Source organism: Arvicanthis niloticus, chromosome X, assembly GCF_011762505.2.
Source record: "Arvicanthis niloticus isolate mArvNil1 chromosome X, mArvNil1.pat.X, whole genome shotgun sequence".
Lineage (NCBI taxonomy): Eukaryota > Metazoa > Chordata > Mammalia > Rodentia > Muridae > Arvicanthis > Arvicanthis niloticus.
In genome coordinates, this window is record NC_047679.1 from 77,042,361 (window position 1) to 77,069,408 (window position 27,048).

The following is a 27,048-nucleotide window of genomic DNA, read 5'->3' on the forward strand; positions in this document are numbered from 1 at the left end:
GCTTTGATTATTCTACTCTATGAAAAGAAAACTCTTTATTTCTTGTTAATGTTGAGACACTAAGAACACACTGATTGTCATGATACCTGCCTAAAACTTTAAAAATGATATATGAATGTTACTGCTTTGACTGGGCAATTCTTATTATTTTTGAGACTTATAAAAAGGAAACAGAAATAAAGAATACCCAAAGTGATCATATGTGTCCAAGTAGGGCAAGCCAACTTATTTAAGGAAGAGACCTGTCTGTTATACACGGACAACTGAAAAGAATCTGAGGTGAATCCCTTTGAGGAAGCTTGAGATGAAAATGTGTCTGAAGAGAAGTAATTTTTCTTTGACAACTCCCCAAGCTTTCACTGTTTCTTCTGCTTTCCTATTTGAAAACACTGCAGAGGTTTGGCTACTTCTAGACACATTTTAACAATCCCACATGAGTATAAACTTCCTTATCTTTCATACATTAACCCATGCAAGTTGCAAATTAACAAACTATCATCTCAATATGTTTGAAATATGATTTGACTGTGATAATTGTAACACATGTGTGTGTATGGGATAGCATGCATAAATGATAATAATGATTTATAATCATATATATAATAAGATTTTGACTATATCTTTATTCCTGATATTTCTTAGAGAGATATAAAAAAGGAAATAACAATAAAATAGACTAGATAATTTAGGTATGATAGATTTTGTCAAGAATAGTTTTTATTCTGTCTCGTAGTAGTAGGGAACACATCATTTCCTCAAATAATACCATGTAGAATAAGCCAATATTTACAATAAACAAGAATAATTATCTGTATTTATAAGGTAAAACTATTACAGGCTTGTTCATTCAATTATAGCCCATGTATCCCATCCTACTAAGATCATGCCTTACAAAGAAACTACTTAGTTTGAGTGTATTCTCTATGTATAGTTTGTGAATCTACACATTTAGTTTACTATTAGGAAAATATTTAATATTAAATAAAATATCAGAAATTTATATAGCATATATTTTTATCATACTTTATATATAATATATTTAATTATATATACAAATATTAAGCAAACTATTCTAATTTGAACAAATATGACACTTTCAAACTGCCTTAGTTTTACCTTATTCAAATGTATTATGTAAAATGATTATCTTGAAAAGAAAATGAACGACATATATATATATATATATATATATATATATATACAAAAGATTATACTAATCTCACAGAAAATTTTTTTACTTATGTCTCATATTTTGGAAAGAGAGATTTCTTCCTGTCATCTACCTGTCAACTAAGTTTTTCCATATAGCACTGATCTGACATCTATCACTAGAGGTATGCTCAAAGGATTTAGCACAAAGATTTTTGCCAACTTCAAATAAAATAAAAAATCGTCTTGGGAGAAATACTATCATGTAGTAATAGGTGTTCTAAAGGAAAAAGAAGTAAAGGTTTTACAATATCCCCCCCTCACTTTTCAGTTGGATTTTTAACTTTTGGGAAATACTTTGGGGGAAATACATGTCATTAATAAAGAGAAATATCATATACATGCATCATACTCCCACAATGTTTAGGAAGAAAAAACTGTTCCTTGAATACAAAAGATTCTGGGTACATGTAGCTGTCTAAAATGACAGAAATTTTACTGAAGTGCATAGAAATAGTTAGCTTAGATCTGTAATCTTTTAAAGGTGAAATTAACTTACCACTGATTCAAGATTAGCTAGAATTACTGTTCAACTTGATTTATAAAAGACTACTTGTATGATTTTCTTTCTTTAACAAATTGCAGAGGGAATTCCTTCTGAAAAATACTGATTATGGTTCAAAAGTGATACCATTTCTCACCTAAATTTTTCTAATGATAAATCTTTTTCTTTGATTTAAAATTGCCATCTACTGCTTTTTACAAGAACGTCTAAAACACATTAAAATATTCATCTCCTGAAAAAGGAGGCATGATGTAAGCAATTAAACATTATCAGATGTGTTTTAATGCATAATATAAAATAATATTTGGATGCTCAAAATTCGCTGGTATGATATTTAGGAATAAAAGGAAAACAAATGAGTTAACCAAAATGCCAAGTAACATGAACAGATATGGTGACTATAAAATGCTTTGTTAATTTCAGTCATGAATTATCTCTTGTAAATCACCAAACTGGTGTGCCCTACTAAAACAAATCCATTTAAATCAGTGGCTTTCTACATATAGGTCATGACACTTTCGGGGTCTGATGACTCTTTCACAAAGGGTTGCTTAAACCCATCAGAAATCACAGATATTTACATTATGATTTACAACAGTAGCTATATTACAGTTATGAAGCAGCCATGAAAATGATGTATTAAACGGTCATAACATTAAGAACTTTGAGAGCCATTCATTTAAATGAAGCTGAACTTACATGCAAGACTGTACTGTGCTTCTCTGTTAGCCATTGGAATTCTAAGCAATTCCAATGATGCACTTCAGGCATATTTCTTATTTTGTTTTCAGTGTATTATAGCATGTATAATATATATATATATATATATATATATATATATATATATATATATATATGTTGGGAGCCGACTTCAGTAGAAAGCGGCTAGATCAACTTTGGAGCCATCTTGAACCATATACCCTGATGAAAGACTTGGTTTTCAAAAGCCTATGACAGCTGAAGCACACTCTGATAAATATATTGTTTATCCCACATAGCTTGTTTTGCTGTTTAGGGACCTCAGCTCTATGGTTCACATGGTAAAGTGTTTTCACCTGTGTTCTCCTGCTTGTGTTTATAAATACCCCAGATTTTCTTTCAATAAAAAAGAGAGACGAGACGGAAGAGTGATGGGGAGAAACAAGATGAGCATTAAGACCTGACCACACACCCTGTCTTGTCTCCATTCTTCGCGTCCCTTGCCCCTCCAGCCCCACTCTCTCTCTCTTGACCAGAGCACTTAGCCCCAAAGTGTGGACAGCCCCAAAGTGTTGAGGCAGAGTGCAGGCCTCAACATATATACTTAAAATATTAAAAAATTACCAAGCATTCTCTATGAATTTATCTGTGTTAGCATATAAATATGGATCTTTAGAAGGTTATAACCAAAAGTGACTGTGGTAGTTTTAATATGATTGACCCAGGTAGAAGCAACATTAAGTTTGGCCTTATTGGAGTAGGCATGGCCTTATTGAAGGAAGTGTGTCACTGTATGAGTACTTTCCTGGCTGCAGTTGAATGAAGATGTAGAACTGTCAGCTCTTTTGCAAGTACCATATCTGCCTGGACACTACCACGTTTCCAGCCTTGGATATAATGGACTGAACCTCTGAACCTATGAGTAGCCCCTAATTAAATGTTGTCCTTTATAAGCATTGTCTTGGTCATGATGTCTCTTCAGAGCAATGAAAACCCTAACTAAAACATTGACTATCTGATTCAAGAGAAAAGTTGAATTTGTTGGTAAGATCTCAGATAAGTCAACCAGAAAATAAAGAAAAGTTAAAGAAGTTGATCTTTAAAGGAATAACTATGTGTTAAAGACAGTTCAGTATTTAACAACACTGGGAGTTCTTTGAGAGGACCCTGATTTGATTCCTTTCAGCCAAATCGCAGCTCAAAACCCATTTCTTACTATTAAATATATCCCTAAAGAATATACCCACTGTTTGTGGCAGTAAAATTTGTAAATAATCCAGAAGAAAATCTAAGAGAATACATAGTCTACTTAAGTGACATGTAAATTCTTGTAAATGTTCACAGTCCCTAATCATTTTTATGCAAAAAACTGTGAATTGTATAATAAATGTTAGGATGTTAGCATAAAATGATGGTAAAGCACAAAAACAAAAATAAAGACCTAATGCTCAGAGAGGTAAATATTTAAATCCATGTATTAGACAATTAAGGTATCATGAAAAAATACCACAGGCTTGATTTAAATAAAATAAAATAATTTTCTCATGTTTTACAAAACCATATTTCAAAGACCAAGATGCTGGCTGGTTTCTTTTGAAGTTTCCTTCATTTGGCTACAGATAATGACTTTCTCCTGATATTCTAATATGTCCTCATATAGGGACTTTATCTTTGTTTTTCTGTCTCAACTCTGAACTCTTCAAATTCAAGTCAGTTCTTGATTCCATATTATATGCACAATGTCTGCTGCATATACACTCTCAATCAATTAGACTCGTGTGACCACCAGGAAGTTGGGTTAAATACATACAGGTTTATTGTTAATTTTTAATATAAATATGAAACTTACTTTTTACTGATGTTCATTTATCATAATAATAAGCCTACTCTTTATGGTAAAACTTATTCTCAGTAGTTTATAAAGAAAATCTTTTCTGCAGAGTAATGGCTTCTAAGTGATCATTCAATGACAGCAGACTCAAACAAATATTTCAGCCCACTGCAATATTTTCAGGATTATCTCTGACTCTTTTGCCCAACTGAAATGCATTTTTTCTTATCAATGTTTATCATTACTTTGAGTTGAAGGAAGTTTGTTTGACAGCTTACTGAGAAATAAATGATACAGGCTTATAATTGGCTGTGTAAAATAAATCCTATGAAAAGAAAGATTATCCTCTTGACCGAGTATAGAATAGGATGAAATGTTAGATTGTCCTTCCAGATCTGTCTCTCCATGAGTCCTTTAAACTTTCCTTCCTTTGGAATTCTTTTCAGCAACTTGTTTTCACATCTCCTCTTGATAATCAGTGATAGAAGATTCAGAGCTACAGCAAATGCAATGGAATTCATTCATGGCACGTCATGTTTAAAATGTCAGCATATAATGACACAATTTATTCATAATTCATGACCACCGGACATAAACATTTCAGTTTAAGGGTTTGCCTGCATTTTATTATTCTACCGTGAAGCAAGAACATTAGAGAACAGAGGGACAGAAGATCAGTGACAGTTTTAAACAGTTGCCACTGTTCGGCTTCTGGATTGCTTGACTTTTAATTATATCCATTGTGCTTTATTGTTTTTCTTCATTGGACGCTCATCTATAAGAACCAATAAATGCTCTTGAGCACAAGAGGATTGCTGTATGACTACTGTCTTCCTAGGCTAATGGCGATATTCTAGACTTAGTTATTAAAACTCTCATGAGTTTTATTTCCTACAAGTTTTCACATAGAAATCATAACAAAATTTGAAAACTAAAGCAGGAAACACTTAAGTCAATAAATATATAAGCTTTGAAGTTAATAGAAAGTTCATATACAGTTAAATTTTGATTTTTTTAGTGAACGTACTCTTACTAGAGTTGTTTAATTCCTGTTATGTTACTGTATGCATGGACTTGTGCATATTAGCCAGTGGTAATGAAAAAGATTGTTTTAAACATCCTATTTCTTCAAGATACTTAGTTACCAGCTCATTAATCCAATAGGAAGCCCTTACCTCTACTGCTATTTAAGATCAACTATTTAAGGTCAACATGAAAATAAACCCCACTTTTGAGTTTCTGTTTTAGAGTTATACTATAAATGTTGGAAATAAATGACTTTGGCGCCATGACTCTTTTCACCTATGAATATGGTATTATGTGCTTTGAAAGCAATGTCTTTCCGTGAAGTAAGTACTCTTTTCCCACTTCCGAGACATAGAGTACTTGCTTTCCTTAGCAAATATAATGTTGCTGTACAAATTGATGCCTAAAGTGGAAAGAAACTTGATGTAAAGTGTTTTCAGTGTCTGACTTTATGAATGATTTCTAAAATGAAAACATTAACTATTTCTAAATGGTTACACATTTTGTAGAATTAAGGTAGCCTATTGATATTTCTTACTCTACATATCCCAGTAATTGAAATAAGGCATACCTGCCTGTGGAGTCATGTATCTTGGCTACTTTTGAGGTTGAGAAAAGAAGAGAGCAGGTTTAAGAATTGCCTGAGCTACGGGAGTTGTTGAAAGCTAATTTAAGCAATTTAGAGAGGACTTGGCAGAAAATCAAAAGTGAAAAAAAGCACTACCTTATGAGAGTTGGAAGCAATAGGATTGCCTAGGAGTTTTAAGCTAGCCTGAGCTAAAATTCATTTTGATAAAGTTTTAAACAGAAGATGACATTGAATATTTTCTTCTTGCAAAATTCTTCCTCATAGAACAAGTTTTAAAATCAGTTTTTCTAAATAGGTCAGTATGAGAAATGTATGTAGTGACTAGTTGTGAGATTAATTTTCAGAGACGCCAAATATAGCAGGTGTTAAGTGTGTTTATGTGCATCTTCAAATTGTTGTAGCTATGAAGCGATGTGCTTCTTAGAAGATTTTGTCGTTGATGTTGTAGACTTGAACTTTGAGGGGAAAAAAAGCAGCTCATGGCTTACTTCTCCTTTCTCCTTCTTTGCTTCAAACTTTAGATTCTAAAGCATGTTCTTGTGAGCTTATTTAAAGACTATTTTCAAAATTGAAACATTCATTTATATTCATTGGTGTAAATGAATTTGCTAATACTTTAAATGTAATGCTTGTTTTCTCATAATATGCTTACATTTTTTTAGATTAGCACATTTATAACACTATAGTTTAAGTTGTGTAAATGTCATTAAATCTTGAAATCTTCAGTTTATTAAATTCTTTCCAGAAGAGTATTTTATGAGTTCAGACTTGATTAGTAACTCCTTGTCTATTCAGTTTAAAAGTCATCTTTTTTTTGACATGTTGTCTTTATTAAAATATTTCTACCCCCTGTCTAGATAAACACTCCAGGTTTTTTTTTTCTTTCATCAAAACAATATTTAACTCAAAAAACTCAGTTGATATTGTTTCATAACCATGTTTGTTAAACAATTTTGCCTACATAGTAATAGTGACAGTTGTTGGGCTGAGGAGTACAGCTAACTGACATAAAGAATTCTCTAATTTTGAAAATTTTAAGGATGTTTCTTGACAAATCTCTCATTTGTTCAAAGTGGTTAAAAACATTTTTAGCACCAGAACAGACAAGAAGTGATGATTTATGGGACTAGCTGTAGGTCTTACTTGGTTCACCATGAAAACTGTTTCCATAGAGGATTTAAATGAACCCAGCTGGCTTAGTATTCTGTGAATTGCTGTAGTCATTTTCTGAGTTTAATCTTATGACTGATTTTGTAATTCTCACAGTGGGGGAAAGTCGACAACATGAGCAGCATTTAGTGAATATAATTAGTAAGTTTGAAAACAAATGTCTTTTTATTCTATAAAAGCTCTGTTCAAAGGGGATTTAAACCCTGTTTGAAACCGTTGTTCAAAATAAAACATGGCTACAGTGGCTGAATGTGACCAGTTATGTTACAAGCTGGTTTTCTAGTCAAATGAAGCCTTCCTAATGAATGCATTGCACAACGTTAATGAGGAGAGCCCAGGAAAGTGGATGAAGTTTATAAAGTGATAATTTATACAAACATAAAGGTCTGTGAGTATTTTAGACACTTTAGAAATTATTTATATCCATTTAAATACTTTTTCCATGCTGGTAATTATAGGCATATTTATTGAACCTTTACTCTCTGTGCAACCCAGTACTAGGGTTTTTGCAGGGTAAATGAAAAATCAAACATATTTCCAATCCTATTTTTTTTATGAGCTAGCTGGTACATATAGAACATTGTAATGTTTAAGCCAGACAGAAGAAACACTGTTTTGGAGGAGGGTCACATGGGGGGATACTCTATACAGCAGCACACATGAAAAAATAAATTATGTTAAAATATATAAATAAATAAATTATGTTGCTCATAAATGCTGCGTATCTAACTACCAAGAAATAATGTGTTCTGTGAGATGACATCCCACACTGTAAAACAACTACTGCATTACTGGGCAAAGGAAAGGGATAATACCAATCCCTTGTAGAACATGGACTTTTCACCTTTCTTTTCAATTTGATTTTCCCTGAAATCTTTTAGGAAGGCAAGCACAAATCCTTAATATCTTTATTTTCTTTCTCTGTGTTATTTTGATTTCTTTATTTACAATATAGTATCTTAGAATACACGTTTCTTTTTTAATTATTTTTATTTTCATACGTATGAATAGTTTGCCTGCTTGTAAATGTTTGTACTACATGCATGCTTGCTACCTTCAGATGTCAGAAGAGGGCTTTTGGAACACCTGGAACAGAAGTTTAGAATAGCAGTGAGCCACCATGTGGACACTTGGAATTAAATACAGTGAAAACTTGTCCTCTTGCAAGAGTAACAGGTGATCCTAACCAATGAGCCAACTCTCCAGCCCCCTACACATTTTGTTTTATGTTACAATATTTAATATTGAATCTCAAGTTACTATGTACCTTTTGCATTTAGTGTTTGCTCATTTTCATTAGTGTCTCTTATACAGTGATGAATTTCATAGTAACATATTTAAGTCAAAGTATATCATGTATCCACTTCCTATTTTCCTCTTTTTCTCCTCTACCTTTTAATTAAATGTTATTTTAAATAAAAATTCCATAAAATTTAGTCCTACCTTTTCAGAGAAATAATGTAAGTATATTACTAAAACTGTGTAATGTCTGGTCTCAGGGGGACAGGATGCACTTAGTCCAGCTGTGACTTGATGTACTAGAGTGGTTTGATACCCATGGGGGGGGGTCTCCCTTTCTCCGAGAAAAAGGAGAAGGATGAGTCAGGTAGTGATTATATGGGTGGGACTTGGATGAGATGTTGGAGGAAAAACTATAAGGATATTCATGAGAATCTATTTTTTTATTAAACCAGATGTTTAAAAAAGTACCAAAACATAAAAATCTTAGAAAACTATATTTTGTGCACAACTCCTGTTCCATTAATCAAGCACGAAAACAATCACTGCTTCCCATAGCAAGAGACTTCCATAACTCTTTCTTTAGTTAAGTATGGATGAATCATTTTTATATTTAATGCTCAGGGGAAGGATCTGTGTTTGTTGAAGTAAATGCAAACTATTTGGACACTGACTGCTTGGAGAAAGGGATTTACTCTTCACATTCAATGACGTCTTTATAATGGACACCTGTATCTTATCAGTTTGTTGTTGCAATGACAAAATACTCAGTCAACACAACTTACTAGAGGGAAAGATAGATTGGAACACACAACTTACCGATTTTTGATAAGAGTATGTTGCTTTTGTTGTTTGTAACTAGAACCAAGACAGAATACTATTACTGAAGTATGTGGTGGCAGAAAGGAAGCAGAGAGAATGTGGATGGGAACAGACTGCTGCGTCCATGTCCTAATAACTCATTATGAGGTTAATAGTCTCATGTTCTAATCACCTGTCAAAGTGCCATTATCTGTGGACCAATTCTACTCCACCTGAGCCTTTTAGGAGGGCACATCACATCCAAAACATAACAACACTTTAAAGTATAATATTTGGAAATCTATACAAAGGAACATGGAAAAATATAAATCATAAATCATGTAGAAAGAAGAGATGTGAACATTACAAAAATGGTAGAGTATACATGTTTAAAGCTTTGGGTCAAGATGACAAAGAAGTTCTGATTATGGATAGGGGGATATGCATGTGAATGTGTTTAGTGCCAGTAAATTCTCCTCTGCTCTAAAATGTTTAAAATGCCAAATTTTATGCACATTTCTTACAATGAAGGAGACTATTTACAGCTGCATTGTCTGTAATAGGATATCACTGATGTCAGTAATTACCATTTCTAGAGGTGCAAAACCAGAAAGTAATAAGGAAAATATCCAATAGGAGAATATACTTAATATTAACTAAATTTGTATTGTAAAATTATATAGTGAATTGAAGATGAGCGAATGATTAATTGTAGGAAGCTACTGACATCAATATATGTCAGCAACTTTTAAACAACTATTTCTCAGTGCTATTGATTTTGGTTTTCAAAGGTATATTGTTGACCACCAGAGTTAGGCGAACTCAGAAACTTCTGAGTATCATTTACCTGCAGTACTCCCTATGCTGTTTCTTAGTGATGGTAATAATCTTTGAGGTATGTCCAGGGAAAAACAACAAAGAACTGATTTCATTTACTCTCAAACTTCATATAGACAGGTTTAAGTAAAAATGTTCATTACAATCAAAGTTAAGTGGTTTCATTATTCGTATAAACCAAACTTTATTGAAGAAGCTATTTAAAACCCAAGAGATGCTTATGTTTATAGACTATTTTTTGTACCAATTTAAAAATAATTTGATTTTCTTAAAACAATTTTCAGAAGAATTTGTTTGGTAGCTTGATTAACTGAAAGCACTTCCAGACAACAAACCTGCTTTTGTTTGTAAAGTACAGCCATGTTTCATTAATTCATTGTGGCCTTTCCTAAATGAGCGTAAGTGGCTGTTCATTCACCACTGGTCCTGGCTACTTCAGACTAATGCATCTGGAGTGCATTCTCCTTGAGTAAGTGGGGCTACAAGGAAAACCCTGAGAAGGAGAGCACCGTGGGTAGGGGAGATTACCATGGGTAGGAGAGCAGAATTTGTCTTCTCTGAAAAACTAACAGCACAAATGCCCTGCTGGGCCTGAAGGTGGCAATTGAGATGAATCCTTATTACATTTAATGTTGTCATGGTTTCAAGTTTAAGCTCTGCTTTCACAGATTGCTACCATAAATTAACTTAACAAGTGGAAAGCTCTTAAATTGCATGACTTTTTATACAATTGATATCATCTGTTCCCTTTTTGTTGGAAGTGCTATTATAATACCGAAATCAGGAGTGTAAAAAGGGGACAATCAAGCCTACATAAAGAATTAGGACATCTCTTCCAGTATAAATTACATTTGGCTGAATTAGTGTCAACTGTGGTCATGTAACACCTTAAAAAAACAAGTTTTGGTGACAGATTCAGAAATAAAGCCAGGAAAGCATGTGTTAGACCTGTCTGGTTGTAGCTGCAGAGCTAATGTCTTTATGGTAATTGCAATCCTTAAAAGTACATTATCTTTCTCAATGTTATTGCAGTGTATTGTGGTGTTGGAGAAAGCAATAATTTGTAAACAACCCTTGGCAGGAGAGCACAGATCTTAATTTTTTTTTTAAATAAAAGAAACTAACATTAGAATTCATGTGCTGTATCAAGACTGGCAAGCAGTAGTAGTTGTTTTTGTTATATGCACTGGAGCATTCATGATTGCTTAAATATTAACTGTTCCATGCAAATATAAATAAATATAATAGGGAGAAAGAAGCCATAATTAGGGATCATTTTACTAAAAGAAATAAAGTTGAATCATGTGGTCACAGTGATAGATTAAGTGGTTTCATTTCAATGACTCAAGCATACTCAATCTCTGCAAAGAAATATCATTTGTTCTTAAGGTTAATCCAGCCAGTATCGGTGTGTGTTGATTGGGTTGTGTTGGTATGTGAGAGCTGTTCCCTTCACACAGAGTGAGTGGTTATCTATTTATTAATACAGGGCTTGTTACATTCAATGAGTTCCTTGTTGCCTTTTGTATAAATATAAGAGGAAGAGAGTGGTCTAGAAGGGTGCCCTTCTAATGTTGTTTATTGACATGGACCTTTGTCTTACATTTAAGTTTTAGCACCACTCTGATGTTTAGACCTTAAATATATCTAGAAATATTTCACTGGGGAGTATGTCTATGACTTTACCATTGCATTTCTTCTGTTCTTTATGTGCAATTCAATTTTTGCTAAGATGACTGTATATTCTACAGCCATTTGTGCAAGACAAATCTCATGAAGTTAGCTAAGTAGATTCTCTGTAACACTCTATAGTTACAGTGTAAGATTGCTTTGGGGCAGATGCTTAAAACCCACTGTTTTGTTCCTATATAACAACACATTTTCACAATTTACTTTCCACCTGAAATCAGGATGCTGACTCTTGTAACACAGTATCAGCATATACCTGCATCATGGATGGTATTTTATCATTGTATTCTCATTTGATTTCCAGAGACACAGGGTGGTCGCATTTTCTGTAAGTATAGTCTATTGTGTATGGCCTAAGAGTTAAGGCATTGTGCTCCCTAGAGCAAGTCTAATAGCCAGGAAATGTAAACCTGAGAAACATATAAACACTCCAGTTATTTTTGAGGACAACTTTGAAGCCCAATTGTCTACAACTTAAAATTTGATTTTCGGATTTAAGCTTTCACTTAAACACAGTACACTAGATGCAATATGATGTGGGAGTATAATTAAAGTATACTTTTAAGGAAAATGGGAGATGGTTTATGTGACTTAAGAGCAATATATCTAAAGCCTTCACAGCATGACACACACTGTTAGATTGTTGTGCTCTTGTATCAGTAAGTGGTAAATTATAATAGAGATCATTGTCATTTTATGTGAACTAATCAAGAACAGTTAGATCTATCCTTTAGTAGCCACAAATTGCTAGAAAATTCTCTAGTTTTAAATTGACACCAAGCTTTGAAAACACATCAAACATAATACTCAGTTTAAAAATTGGATGATTTTGTAGGTAAAACTGTAGATAATTGCCTGAGAATCTCTTGACCTGGAAATTCTATTTATCATTGCAGCTCTCAAACTCAGAATACATCAGGAGGTTTTCTCAAACACATACCCTTTTCCTGCTATATCAAGACACACCCTTGAGTTTCTAATTTAGTTGATGTTAATTTCTAACTACTACTCAGATGAGGCTACTACTCTTGATCAAGCAGTCTATATTAATGTAGCCAATACTCATTAATCATTTTCCTGCTTTATTTTTGAAATACTGAGAATTGAACCCAGCACTGTGTAAGCCTGCTGATAAGCTGTATTCCCAGCATAGGACCCATGGATTCTTGATTGTCTATTTTTATTTCTTTTAATTCCTATTCTCCTCAGGCCTAATTATGCTGAACTTATTCAGAATGATAATTATAATAACTTTTGCCACTAGCCTCACCATTTTCCAGCTGCTGGCTCTACTGCCCCCTCTATTATCCAGCTATTATCCACAGTCAATATTTTGAATAAATTATCCTTACACATTACCTCCTCTTCCTAGCTATCCATTCCATTTAATTTTATGTCCTTGGCAGTATTCTGAAACAATACTTGAAGGTCACCAAAGATTTCTCTAATCATTGAATTTGCCTTAATTATCTTTGGCTTGTCTGGAGCATTTATTCATTGAACATTCCAGGGGGAAAAATATGAGCTGATCATAGTCCTCATTTATAAGGAGGTCACGATCTGGTGGGTGATACTGAGCATATAAACAAAATTACATGCTATGAAATAAATGGTACTACCACAATATGTATAAATCAGTGTGGAAAAACAAAAGTGGTATTTATTAATTACACTCAGTGAAGTTGGGAAAGACTCATTATTATTACTGAACTTGCTTTCTACATAATGGTTCCCTTTTCCAAACACTTTCATAACCAATAGGCCATTATTAAATCTAGTAAATATTAAATCTCAGTATGTATAAGTGGTCAGGGTGTGGTTCTGGTACTTGTCATTATTAAGTGTGTGAACTCTGCTTATATTCCCTTTGTTGCCTGTTGTCTTAGTTAAAGTTTTACTGCTGTGAACAGACATCATAACCAAGACAAGTCTTATAAGGACAACTTTTAATTGGGGCTGGCTTACAGGTTCAGAAGTTCAGTCCATTATCATCATGGAGGGAAGCATGGCAATATGCAGGAAGGCATGGTGCTAAAGGAGCTGAGAGTTCGACATCTTGTTCCAAGGGCAAACAGGAACTGACTGGCTTCCAGGCAGCCAGGAGGAGTGTTTCTTCAAGCCAACCCTCACAGTGAGACATTTTCTCCAACATGGCCACACCTACTCCAACAAGGCCACACCTCCTAATAGTGCCACTTCCTGGGCATACAACACAGGGATAACACTAGAGCCAAGAGAATATTTGCTTATATCCTCTTTCTCAGAGACTATTTACACATTGCTACCCTTCTTCTTTCTAAAATTAGTTTAAAGTTAGCATTTTCTGACAGGTTACTTTTTTTTGTATCTGCACAACTTAAAACGTATGGAGTCTGACTTTTCCTATTTTCACTTTCAGTTACTCAGTGACAAAAATACATATTTTTTTTTCACAGTGACTCAAATGCATCCAGTTTTGCCTCCTATGTCTGACAACTCTTTATAATTGCATCAGTCTTTGGCATTTGCCACCAAGTTACTCAACATATTTTCACTTTTCTATGCAATTTCATATTTTCTGCTAAATTTGATTTACTTATATGTTTTATGAAGAGATAAACAGAATGAGCCCTAGAAGTAAGTGTTGCTATACCAAAAGTATTTTGTTTTTTATGAACTACTTCTTAATGTTATTAAAGATTAAAGAAATACAATTCATTTAATTTTAGTTAGTAATCTTTATGTAACAATTAATACAATTAAAGCTGCTGTATATGTTGTTGATTAGTAACAGCTCACAGTTATTGCAATCATTCATTCTTATTTTCATTGATAATCCCTAAATCAGCTTAGCAAAATAGTATAAAAATTTAAACTTTTCAAACTACTTCTATTTGATAAAGGTACTATTTTGCCTTTATTGTTTAGAAATATGCACAAAGTAGGGGACTATGGGGAAGCCCTCCCCATGGCAGCTCATAAAAAAATGTCAGATATCGTTCTTCTGTCCTTGCTCGGTGCAACTCGAAAAAAGAATAATCTGAAATGCAGGCAAAGTTGCTTCTGGCTAGAACAGTCCTTGAAATGCTTATAAATGTAGTTGAGACGTAGGCAAGATCTAGCTTGGTTGCTTCCTTGTTTAGATATTTGAGATTAATATACATTTTTAACATGATTTCAAGAAACTGGGTTTCAATGGAAATTAATTTTATATCTTAATATAATAACCCAAATATTTGATGTGATTTTGTATAAATTTTATATATTCAAACTAGGTTACCTTTTTTCCAGAGATAAATATATCTAGCTTGTCCACTTACAAGAGCAAATTATTAAATAAATTTTAGTATTGTTGAAAGTGTTTTCAATTGTCTTCTGCTGAAAACGAATACTACATAGACTGAGACAAAAGAGACTATGGTTAGTATATTTATGGTACAGAGGAAGAAATTCTACATACACAATATAAAGTAATGCATTACACTAAAGGAAATAATTTACATATTTTAATATTACTCAGTTTTAAAGAGTTGATCTAAAGGTTATGAATAAAGAGAAAGATTTAAAAGACAAACTCTTGGTCAACATTTACTGTCAATTTGAGACATTAAAAAAGTCTCTGTGGGGCATCTCAAAAATAAATATCATTATATAGAGTATAAACAGTTTGTGTCCCACTCCAGCTGGATATATTTCTCAGATTAGCAGGCAGGTGCTTTGCCATATTTACCCATGCTCTGAAGGCAATGTTATTGTTCTAAATAGTCACATCTATATGCTGTCTAGAAGACCTATTGATTTAGTTAGAAATAATAACATATTTGCTTAACCAAGATGTTATCCTTTGTTTGTTTTTATAAATTCAACCATTGACCATGGTAAATTGCATTAACAGAATTATATTGTTAGTGGCACTGATAATGAGTAAATATGAAAACACATTTGAGGGCTGGAAAATGGTTCAGTGATTAAACTGCTCAATGATCACATAAGACATTCTCATTTAAACTCTTAGCAACCACATAAAACAAAACAAACATAAATAAAAATGGCATAGTTGAGCATGTTTAACTCCTATTAATTGAAGGCAGAGACAGGCCTAGCACTTGCTGGTCACTTAGTCTAGCTGGAATAGCAAGCTTCATGTTCAATGAGAGACCCTGTCTCAAAAAATAAGATGGAGAATAATAGAAGACAGGAGACATTGCCTCATGTTCTTAACACGTTTGCACAATCAAGTGCACCCTCATACCTGTGCTTATACCTGCAAACAAAAGATACACACTCTCTCTCTCTCTCTCTCTCTCTCTCTCTCTCTCTCTCTCTCTCTCACACACACACACACACACACACACACACACACACACAAATTTGTAAATTCGGCAATTTATCAATGTAGGATAAAGCCCAAATTTTTCATATAAAATGCCATAAGGTCCAAGAAAAAGAATAGGAAATCCGCATAAAATCGCCATAGGAATATACCACTTTTCTTGTTTTATTTGAAGTATTAGCTACGTACATTTTTAACAACTGCAAAATACTTATACAGTTTGGCATCTGAATAGTGTGTAAAAGTTTGCTGTTCTTTTCTTTGCTTCGTTGGTATATATTTGTCTCCACAGACTTTTTAAAAAATCAATTTCCTTATTGCTAGAAGGGAATCTTTCTGCAATTTACCTCAGCACCTATTTATTATTATTATTATTTTCGGATCTCAGATGTTAAGTTGTAAAGGATTTTCTTGCATGTCCCACGTACTGTAAAAATAATGCATTTTGTGAGCATACAACACAATAATCCCAGCTAAACAGTTCTCTTTAGGGAACAGAGCCTCCCATTGATTCCTCTATAGTTGCTAGCTTTACTTAAAAAAACAAACAAACAAACAAACAAACAAACAAAAAAAAACCCAAAACTGCCCTTGAGGTTCCTATTGCTTTTTGTTCTTACAACTTGTCCTTGGATTGTAGGATTCAACCTTGTAATACGAAAAAGTGTTTGGTGAATGAGCATGATTTCGGCATTTTAAATATTTTCGATATATGAAATTCTGTATTTGTAGAATTTCGCCAAGAGATAATGAGGACCACTGGAACTTTATTACTCCTATGGCCATTTGTTTTTCTGGAGCATTAAGACTCATGTTCTTTATATTTGTTCACATCATGAGGATGTAAATACCCAATACAAAGTTTAGCACAGAACATATTTGGTATGAACCTGATTTAATAAATGCTATGTTTTTATCTTTAATCACAAAAACGTTAAGGATTAACTCATTTTATAATTACCTAAGTATCCTCTGAAGCCTTTCTTAAACCTGTTTGTGAATAATATTTATTCTAAACAGAAAAATCCTTAAATCTAAAAACTCCAAATCAGTATGAACATCAGTGGATAAACCCATCATATAAGGATTATTGAATTAAAACGTCCAATAAACTGAAAAAATATGGTATTTTATTATGCATTGTTTCTAAGTAAATCCTTGATTTCATTTGGAACTGAGTTTAGCATAAGAAATATAAAAAATGAAAACATTAGAACCAACTAAATTGTTCTGGTCTATCCTTTAAGGATTTGTCTTCCTCTATTAATGCCATCTTTTTTCTTTCTAGTGTCTCTTTAAAAAATACAATGTTAAGCAAATAACTATTAAATTCTGTCATGTTTCCATGACTGTGTAACATGATTTTCATTTATGACTTTGTATGAAACAACTTTGTGATTTTTTTTCTTATGGCACATGCAAATAAAGGAATGTAAAACAAGATAGCGAGAAATAAATTTAATCTAGCAACTGAATGGAGCTTTCAAGAATACATTTTTATTCTTATGCGAAGACAAGAATGTTGTTAACATCAACACACATTAACTGGTACTATTACTATAAATACTTAAATGAAGTAAAAAAGAGAGTTCATTTGGCTGTAATGATTCAGACATATTTGAAAATATAGATTAAGGTTTAATTTGGGACTTTTATGAGTGTTATTTTTCTTTTATAAAATATTGAGTTTAAGATCCTGAGCTATGTAACTAGCTGCCATTAAGAAGCCACTGCCAACTTAATATTAATAATAATAAAAAAATTACGAGTGAGCTTCATCAGGATCTGTCTTCATTCGTCATTTGTTTCACTTGTTTAAGAAAAATATCTACTTATGTTGCTTTCAGAATAATCTTGTTTTTTTTTTTTTTTCCTCCCAGATCAAAGACACAAAATCGGCAGATCAAAAATCAACCCTTTTGCATTTTCTTGCTGAAATCTGTGATGAACAACACCAGGATATCTTGAAATTTCCTGAAGAGCTGGAGCATGTGGAAAGTGCAAGCAAAGGTAATCAGTTAGCAGCTTCCTCGAGTCTATTCTTAGCTTATGTGCTTTTGTTTAAATAATAAGACTTAAAAGGAAGCTATTATCATTATTAATCATAAAAGTTCTGTGTTGGTGCATGGAAAAGAGAAAAGTAGTTTTGATTGGCTTATATTTGACTACACTATACATGTAAATAACCCATCCTTTTTTTTTTTTTTTTTTGAAACACTGCTATGTTACTGAAGCTATGGTACATCTAATCAAATAATAGGTTCTTTACATTGAGAAGAACTTAAATGTATGTTGAATGATATTGTTCTCAAAATGACTCTTAAGACATCTCTCCTTGAGTATGTTATAAAGATACGGTTTTATAACTTAGATAAAGAAGAAATGCCTGTGGAATGGGTAAATTATGAGGCTGAAGATTTATTTCCCAGCATGGTAAAGGGCTAACTTTCCAGAGACAACTCAATAGGTACAAGGGAAACCAGCAGAATCATTTAGGACAGATGAAAGGAATAGTTAGTTGATGAAGAGGCTGTGGGAGAAAATTAGGAACATCAGAAATATCCAAGGCAGACATAGGTCTCACATCACTTTATCCTGTATTGAGGAATTAAGACAGAAGTGAAACAAAATGCTTGTAAGATTTCCAGGCAGGGTAAATCTCCTTGTCAATATTATCCACACTTCACTAGCGATTAAAATGTTAAAGGAGGATTGATCAAGAAGATATTTTTCTGCAGGTGATATTATATGGGTGCAAAGTTTATTTTCTCTTTTTGAAAAGAAAAATATTTGCTGTAGTGATTATATTCTGTAACTGTGATGATCAAAGGAAATTATAATGGTATTACTTACTAATTTCAGAACATTGAGCTAGTAATTAATTTATACACCCAAGTTTTTGTCCTAATCTATAAAATGACAAATGTTTTAAAAAAGCAGTAAAATTAAATAAGTAAATTAGGATATACAAAGCATAGAGTAAAATACTTGCCACATAGTAAATACACAGCTATTATACTGTGGTTGTTAGACATTATAGTTATCGCAGCGTTAATAACTGATACACCAGTAAGAACATTAGATTTGAAGAGAATAATCTTATATATCTTACAGTTCTTCACGGTTCAGATAAGTATACATTCTACTCAACTTTGTTTCTTTTATATGTCTGGGCTTTTTGATAAATCCCTTCATATTTTTCTTTAACGGTATCACAACCTTCTTTCTTGCTGTCTATTTCAACAATCAAATGTATCCATTGTGTTTTGATTGCTTGCTTTGTGTACTGATCCAGCCGGGTGTAGTCACAAGGCTGTTGCCAAATGCCCTTTTCCTATCTCACTGTTTGGACTGCAGCAATCCCCACTCTCCACTTGTTTTTGACTGGCTCTTTTTTTTTTTTTTCCTGTGAAATTCAAAGAGTTCTCAACTCAAAAACTTCTTAAGCACACCCTGCCTGCTTGCAGCCACTTTCATTTCTTCCTAGTTCTCATTGCAGTGTACCCAGACATATATTCTCTTGAGCCATTTTTATTCCTTTATAATAATCCTGTCTGTGTGTACAATTTCCTGCCACATCCCCTGCCTGAAAATCTCACCTGCCTTGTCCTCTAAGACAACTGACTATCATTTGTCAAAACACTGTTCAAAATCCATTTTCTTTCTTTCTAACGTCTTTTTACCAAAGCCTCTGGAGAAAAGACTTTGAAGTTTAGCCTCCACAGGAAGAAAAGCAATGGTGAAAGGTCAATCTATGTATATCTTATTTATAGTTAAATGCTTTTCTTTAATACTTGACTCTAATTTGTCTTTGCTTTCTTAATATAAATTTCAGGGTCATTTGAGTTAAATTTTGTCACCTTCAGGATTGTGTCTAATGTACTATATGTATAATATTCACATTCTCCCAGTGGAACTAAAAAAGATATATCAACACTATATAATTCATTTGCTTTTAAAAATGAATCAGCTCCTGTGAATTGTTATTCTTCCTCAAAAATAAGCTTTTTGTTTTTTTTTTTTTAAATTGGAGGTACAGGAAAAACACAATATCAAGTTAATGAATGTATTACATTGCACATATAATGTACAATTATGTCTTTGTGATTATTAGAATACATGTATGTACTTTATGAGAAAATGATGTTTTCTGGCCAGTATGAGAACAACAGGTATATTCTCTTCTAGTACTAAAAGCATAGACCTCAAAATTACTGATAACGGGGGAAATGCCATCACTTGGAGCTGAACGATAAACAAAGAATTATGTACAATCTAGGGAGAACTGTATTTGTATAATTATCTTTATTTTTCACAAAGCTCAGCTTATAATTATGCATTTCTTGCAGACACATGCCTTTGGTATCAACTTAGCATATTTTCCTAGAGCTCTGTAACTCAAAGATATTGAAGAAACACATCATTTTTACATTAAAACAGATATATATTATAGAGTAGAATGCAAAAACCACATGAATTTTTAAAATAAAACAGATGACTTCAAAGAAATTTCACACTTGCAGCAGATCCCTAGGGGTACATGTTCAATCTTTGGTTCCATTAGGGGTACTTTTGTGGGAGAAGTTTATGAAGCATTGCCTGGAGATTTTGAAAGTGGTTTTATTTTCATTTGAATTTGTTTAGTTATTTAGTTAGCTATTATTGCTGGGACAGGAGACGGAAGCAAGTCGAGTGAGAAAGTGCACTATTTTCTTCTGAAAGGGAATTCTTGTATATCTGAAGTTTAGAAGCACGTAGTATCATATACCCTTATTTATTACCAGTGAAATTAATAAATACTACTGTTTGAGTTATTTTATTCTGGGGTAAACTTTAAGTCTGCAGATTCTTTCATTAGTTCCTGACATATCAGCATGTTTCAAGAAAGAAAATTTTGTGGCTAAACAAATTTTGATATCTTCAAAGAATTAAAAAGTACCCTTTATAAAACACAATTGCCTATTTTCTAATTTTTATTTTTAATTATGATCTGTGTGTTATGCAGTAGCAAGTTTTATGAACTTGAAAAACAACAGACATTAGGGAGGAAACTTCAATTGAGAAAATGCCCCCACTAGATTGCCTGTGGCAAGCCTCTTAGTTGATTTTCTTGGTTGATTATTGGTGGGAGACAGCCCTGCTGATTGCGAGTGCTTCCAGCTCTGGTCTGGTGGTCTTGAGTGCTAGAAGAAATTAGGCTGAGCTGCCAGTAACCAGTCCTCCTCTATCCAGAATCCTGCCTTGAGTTTCTGCCCTGATTTCATTTAGTGATGAACTAGATAATTGTTTTAGTTATGGTGTTTTATCACAACAATAGAAACCCTAACTAACTAAGACATGTCAATATATGTTTACATATAATATATATGAAGTGTTAATAATTTACTAAATGCATTTGGTGAATTCCTTATCTACTCTACTCTCCATAACTATCACTTTAATTTTTAGCTCTGAGAATTTTTATAGTTTGATTTAAAACCTTTACTGTTTTATAGGTTAGCTCCAGGGATTAAACCAAAAGGGTTAGTAAAGTTTAATTAAAACTATTCTGTTCAATACAGGAAAATTATATTAATGTATTTGAAGGCACGATTAATCCTAAGGTTTTACATAAATCCAAAATGGGTTTCACTTCACTTAAATTAGTGCCATGATACAATATAAAAGCTAGTTATGTTTTCCATGAACAACGTTAAGTTCTTATGAATTAAATTTTATATTTTTCAGTCAGCTATGCATTTTGATATCTGTCTTATTTCCATGGTATGTTGTTAACTAACTTACTTACTCTGAACTCTTCAGGATTAATAGTGGTGAAAGTTCACATTAAGAGAAATCTTGTTTGAAAACTCTAGGAAATAAAAACATAAAGTAGAGAATAAAAGTTGAAGGCAAAAGAAAAACAACATTTGAAGAAACAGCAAGTAGTAAAAGTTAAATATTAGAGTATAAATGTTGGAGGAAGGAGAAAAACATCAGAGACTGTAGAACCCGTAGAATCTTTAGGGATCACCTAGTCCCTGCTAAAAAACAATCCAGAGTGGCATTGAGCACAGCTTCATCATTTTATACTGGAAGAAACTGGGCTTCCTAATGATAAAGGGCTTGACCATGGTCTCACAGCTGTATGGAAAGCTATTCAAATTTCAACCACATTTTCAAAATTGAGACACACATAGAGATATTAGAAAATATACAGAAAGTAAATGCTGAGCAACTAAAAACCCTACTATAATTCTACTACTATAATTCTAAACACTTCTTCCTCTGTGTAGTTGTCTTGCTCAAATTTCACAGAATTAGCCTTTTCTTTATTGGTGTCAGTAGAAGCATTTGAATTTTATTGATAATAATGCACATTCCACATTTGAATTTTCATTAAATTGTGTACTGTCTAGATGGACTACTTAGATTCGAGATTAATTCCTGATTGTCCTCAGTCTCAGTTCACACAGCAACGTAAATACATCTAAGTCCTCAATAACAATTTTTTTCAATTATACAATTGATATTTTGATGCCATATATATTTGTCAAAATAAGACATTATAGATAGTTGGTTACTATTCACCATAGAGGAAATTAAGCAACAAAATATAAGACACTGTGGCTTAAGTATATTTCCTACTCTCTTGATTATATTTCTTTGAATAAGAAAGTTCAAGTGACAACAATTGGATTAATAAGAGAATCTGAACTTATAGAGACTACCAAACAAGAGAGGCTTATGAGAAGCATTAAGGGTTGTCTCATAGGGGCAGTGGCAGCAGTGGATTGTTACAGTGTGCTATGTAACTGAAACAGCATCTATCTTTATTCTAAAGGCTGAAAAATTACTTCCATATTTTCTACCGTTAATTGCATGAAAGAATATATGAGTTTTGGGAATAAAATTATAGTGTTTTTAGAACACCTATTTTACACATAAAGGGTCATCACAGGGTTGGAGATGTGAGAAAATATTAACCTGTACAATTTCTGAAATAGATTTAAACTTTGATTTATAGTCTTTTTGAAAGTACAGAGTCATATTATACCACTGTAGAAATTATATAGTGTCGTGTGTGTGTGTGTGTGTGTGTGCGTCCGCGTGCGAGTGCGTGTGCCTGTGTGTGTATGTTTAGAAATGAAAGTCATAGGACAAATTTAAGGATTTGGTTTATTCCATCCAACAGGTAGTGTAGAAGTTGAAACGCAGGTCAGTATGTTCAGGTAAGGTGGTAACTGAGCCATCTTGCTGATAGCATCATAGAATGACTTGACTGTAGTTAAAAGTTAGTATCTGTGGTGGTTAGACTAATCTTGCCACAGGCAGTGGCACTACTAGGTATGGCCTTGTTGGAATAGGTGCAGCCTTGTTGGGAGAAGTGTGTCACTGTGTATGCAGGGTCTAAAGGGCTCCTGGTGCTTAAGATGCAGAACCTCCAGTACCATGTCTGCCTGGATGCTGACCAGCTTCCCACCATAATGATAATGAACTGAACCTCTGAAACTATAATGAAGAACCAATTAAATCTTTTCTTTATAAGATTTGCATTCATCATGGTGGCTCTTCACAGCAGTGAAACCCAAACTCAGACATATATTAGATAAAACTGAGCATTTATAATGCTACATAATTTTAATAAATACATTAAATTGTTTCCTTATTTTGGAATATTGTGAATTTTATGGAAACAATTTCTATTTATTTTTAAGAAACCTAGTTTTCAACAATGTATTTTTTTAAAAAGTTAATTATTGATTTTGAATACCAAACTTCTTTGAGATAACAGAAATGCCAAGTGGTTGCCTGAAATTCCAGTGCTAAGACTGGATTTCAAATTCAATTTTTGGCTGTATCTTTTCTTAGAAGACAAAATAACCACCTAAATAACAAAAAAATAAAATAAAATAAGAGAGATAGCATTAGATCTAAATATGTACTGTTTTTAAAAGCATAATGGAAACATTTACAGTGAGATTTACCTTCATTAAGTACCTCATATATTGCTGTTAACCTTATTGCAGGTGATTAGTGACTCCAGGGCCTCTAAAAAATGTTTCTTATGTACTTATGTGGCTTAATTGTTAGGGTATTGCAGTTTTTATTTGTTAGCCTTTATATAATAGAGGCTTTTTTGGCTGCTGAATTATTCGATTTTCACTGTAACTATGTCAGATCTTTGATCCATGCTTTTTTTCCAAACTAAAATCTTATGTCCATTTCCCATTTTTGTGCTCTGTGCAACTTTTTCCTCCCACAGTTCTAAGGAAAGGCTTCTGTTCTGACTTTCAGTAGTTTTTTACTTCCCTAATGGATGAAAAAACCTATTTGAACCTCTCCATTTGGTACAGGATTTCCATCTGTGTAGCTGTGTCCCAAAATAATACATTCTCAATAATGTTTGGTATCCTTAGGCTTATTTTTTTTAATCATGGCAGTATTTGATAAAGTATTGACATTAGCAGATTTACATCCAGGTATGCTTCTTTAGCATCAGTTGAATCATGCTGCTATCTTTATCTAAACCCACTGTGGGCCTTTACAGTTACTCACATTTCTTAAGACATGTCTGCAGATATTTAAGGAGTTAATAGATAAAGTTTTCACAAATATTCTCAGAAAGTAGCTAAGATAATGTAATCATTGTATTGGTTATGCCTGGGGTTTGTGACTAAAAAAGAATATGCTAGGACTTCTAGCAATACTGGTCATATTGTGCTTCTTGATCTAGAAGCTGGGCCAGTATTCAGTTTATGAAAATTCATTTAACCAGGTCACATACTTGCACTTTCTGATGTTACTTAAACTTCAGTAAAGTATGCAAAAATAATAATTCACAACTTTAAAATATGTCATGGCTTATGAATAGTGAGGCATCGACTATATTTTAATTTGAAGGAACCTTTTATTTTTATGCATGCTTCATAAAAACATCACATGTGTTGTATAAATATGAGTAGGCAATTGTTTTCAAAGTTCATCTGACATTACTGTAAATAATTGATGCTTTTCAGCAAGTTATATGTCACTTAAGGATTTTATCAAAGCATCTTTTAATCTAAAAGTGATATTTATGCTTTCTTTACTTAGTAAAAGAACAAGATCCATCAACCACATTCTATACAAGTAAAGATCAAGGAGGTCTTTAATCGAGGTGTTATCAATATGATGCTGTTGATGAATCCTAACATGCCTTATCACACAGTGAATTAAAATTCCTACAAAGAAACTTTTGCTGCTGTCATTTGTTTACAATAATTGTGTCTTTACTTCAGTGTCTGAAAACAGGTTGTTGATTACCAATGGTCAGTTTAATTTTATTTTGAATTCAAAGTAGTTTCTTAAAAATCAACTACCCATGCATCAGTTATCCTCACATACTTGGCCCTTAAAGAAGCACAAACTATTGGTACATATTTTATGCAATACATTACACAGTTGATATTAAGTTGTATTGTCAGTGTGGAAGGACAGAGTATTATGTGTACCACTATGGAAAAAAAAATAGCTAAAAAGCTTGCCATCATCTTAGTTACTGTTACTATGATTTATTCACTACCTTATTCATTTTTGCTCTAATGTGTTATAAGTAATGATGGGCCAATCACAGGGACATAGAGGGATAGCTATTTCAAGTAAGAACCAGAACCACAGCAGAGTTATCCAAAATGTTGCTTTCATTCTCTACTTTTGACACATTTTAAATTAGCTATAACACAAACATTAAAGCATAAAAACTATCACTGTTGCTTTGATTTCCTCCTGAATTTTGGATAGTGCAAGTGGATGAGACAATTTTAGTAAACAGCAAATATAAACTTTTGGTTTCCAAATTTTGCATGATTCAAATTCCTTAGTACTCTTCCATGTACAACAGGAAGAAAGGAGTTATCAATTTGATCTGCAGACTCCTTGAGGGTAGTTATGCGAAACATTAGTACTCTTTTGGAAGCTAAGAGAGCTGTAATAAATAATGCTGGTACAGCCATATGTAAAAGAAACCTGTTAAAAATGATGTGGCCAGGGATAAGATTTATGAAATATATAAATTCTAGTTTGACCTTTGTCATCCAGCTACTTGTTTGATCATAGTTTGTCAACTTAACTTCTCTATGCATATTTTCTCATTTGTACACATTTTCAAAGTTGTAAACTACAGATCATAGTGTGTATTCCCTGTAGTGATTATGATATTCAATGTGGAAATGCTTTATGAAAAAGGTGTTATACATATATAATGACTTGTTTAGTTAAATTTGTATGTGCATATTAATTTCAGTTGGTTTTTGAAGCAGTATTTGTTACATTTGTTCAGATTCATTTTAAAAATTGAAGATAAATTACTGAAGTTATATATATATATATATCAGTGGTTGACACATGTCAGGCCATAATAAATATTATTTGAATAAATAAATTATCAAACTGACTTTTAAAATCATAAATATCTCTTAAGTATCATATGATGGCATTAACTTGTATTTTCTTTACAAATTCTCATACTCTTTGCAATTGGGTGCTTTTTCTAGTACTAATATTCATATATATATCACATATATTCTCTTGTGATTTATGTCTTATTTGTGTATATCTATCTATCTATCTATCTATATATCTGTGTGTATATGGGTATATATATATTTGTGCATATATGTATATATACATAAACATACCTATATAGAGACATATACATAATATATATTATATATTTGTGCATTTTACACCCAATGCATACTGATGCTCACAGAGACCAGAGGGCATCAAGTTTCCTGGGACTGGATTTATAGGCAGTTGTGAGCCACTTGTTTTGATTTTTACCTATACTACAAACTATCCCTATGTCTCCTGCAAGAACAGTAAGCTTTCTTAACCCATGAGCCATCTCTCCATAGCCAAAGATTATGTTATTTTGAATGACATCTCTAATCTTTAATGGAAGAATCCTTAGTCCACAACCAAAAGTTCCAATATCTCAAAATATTTTAGTATCTGTATTTTAACATGCATAAATATGGAAGAAAATAATAAAGAAATGGAAAGACAAGAAAATGAAACAAAAGAATTGGTTAGTCTTCATAATTAATAAGAAAAATTTAAGGGACACATAAAAGATATAGATTAAAATATAAAATAAGTAATAAAATGATAAAAATTCA

General features: G+C 32.7%; 1 protein-coding gene across 5 annotated transcripts in view; it reads left to right on the plus strand.

The window, feature by feature from the left end:
- The window catches only part of Diaph2 (diaphanous related formin 2), a 629,631-nt gene that overhangs the window by 300,751 nt on the left and 301,832 nt on the right, over positions 1–27,048 (plus strand). For all 5 annotated transcript variants that reach the window (XM_076918875.1, XM_034485231.2, XM_034485232.2 and 2 more), the window contains one exon: positions 17,788–17,917. In XM_076918875.1, the coding sequence (XP_076774990.1) occupies positions 17,788–17,917 (130 nt within the window). The remainder of the gene's footprint in view (positions 1–17,787; positions 17,918–27,048) is intronic.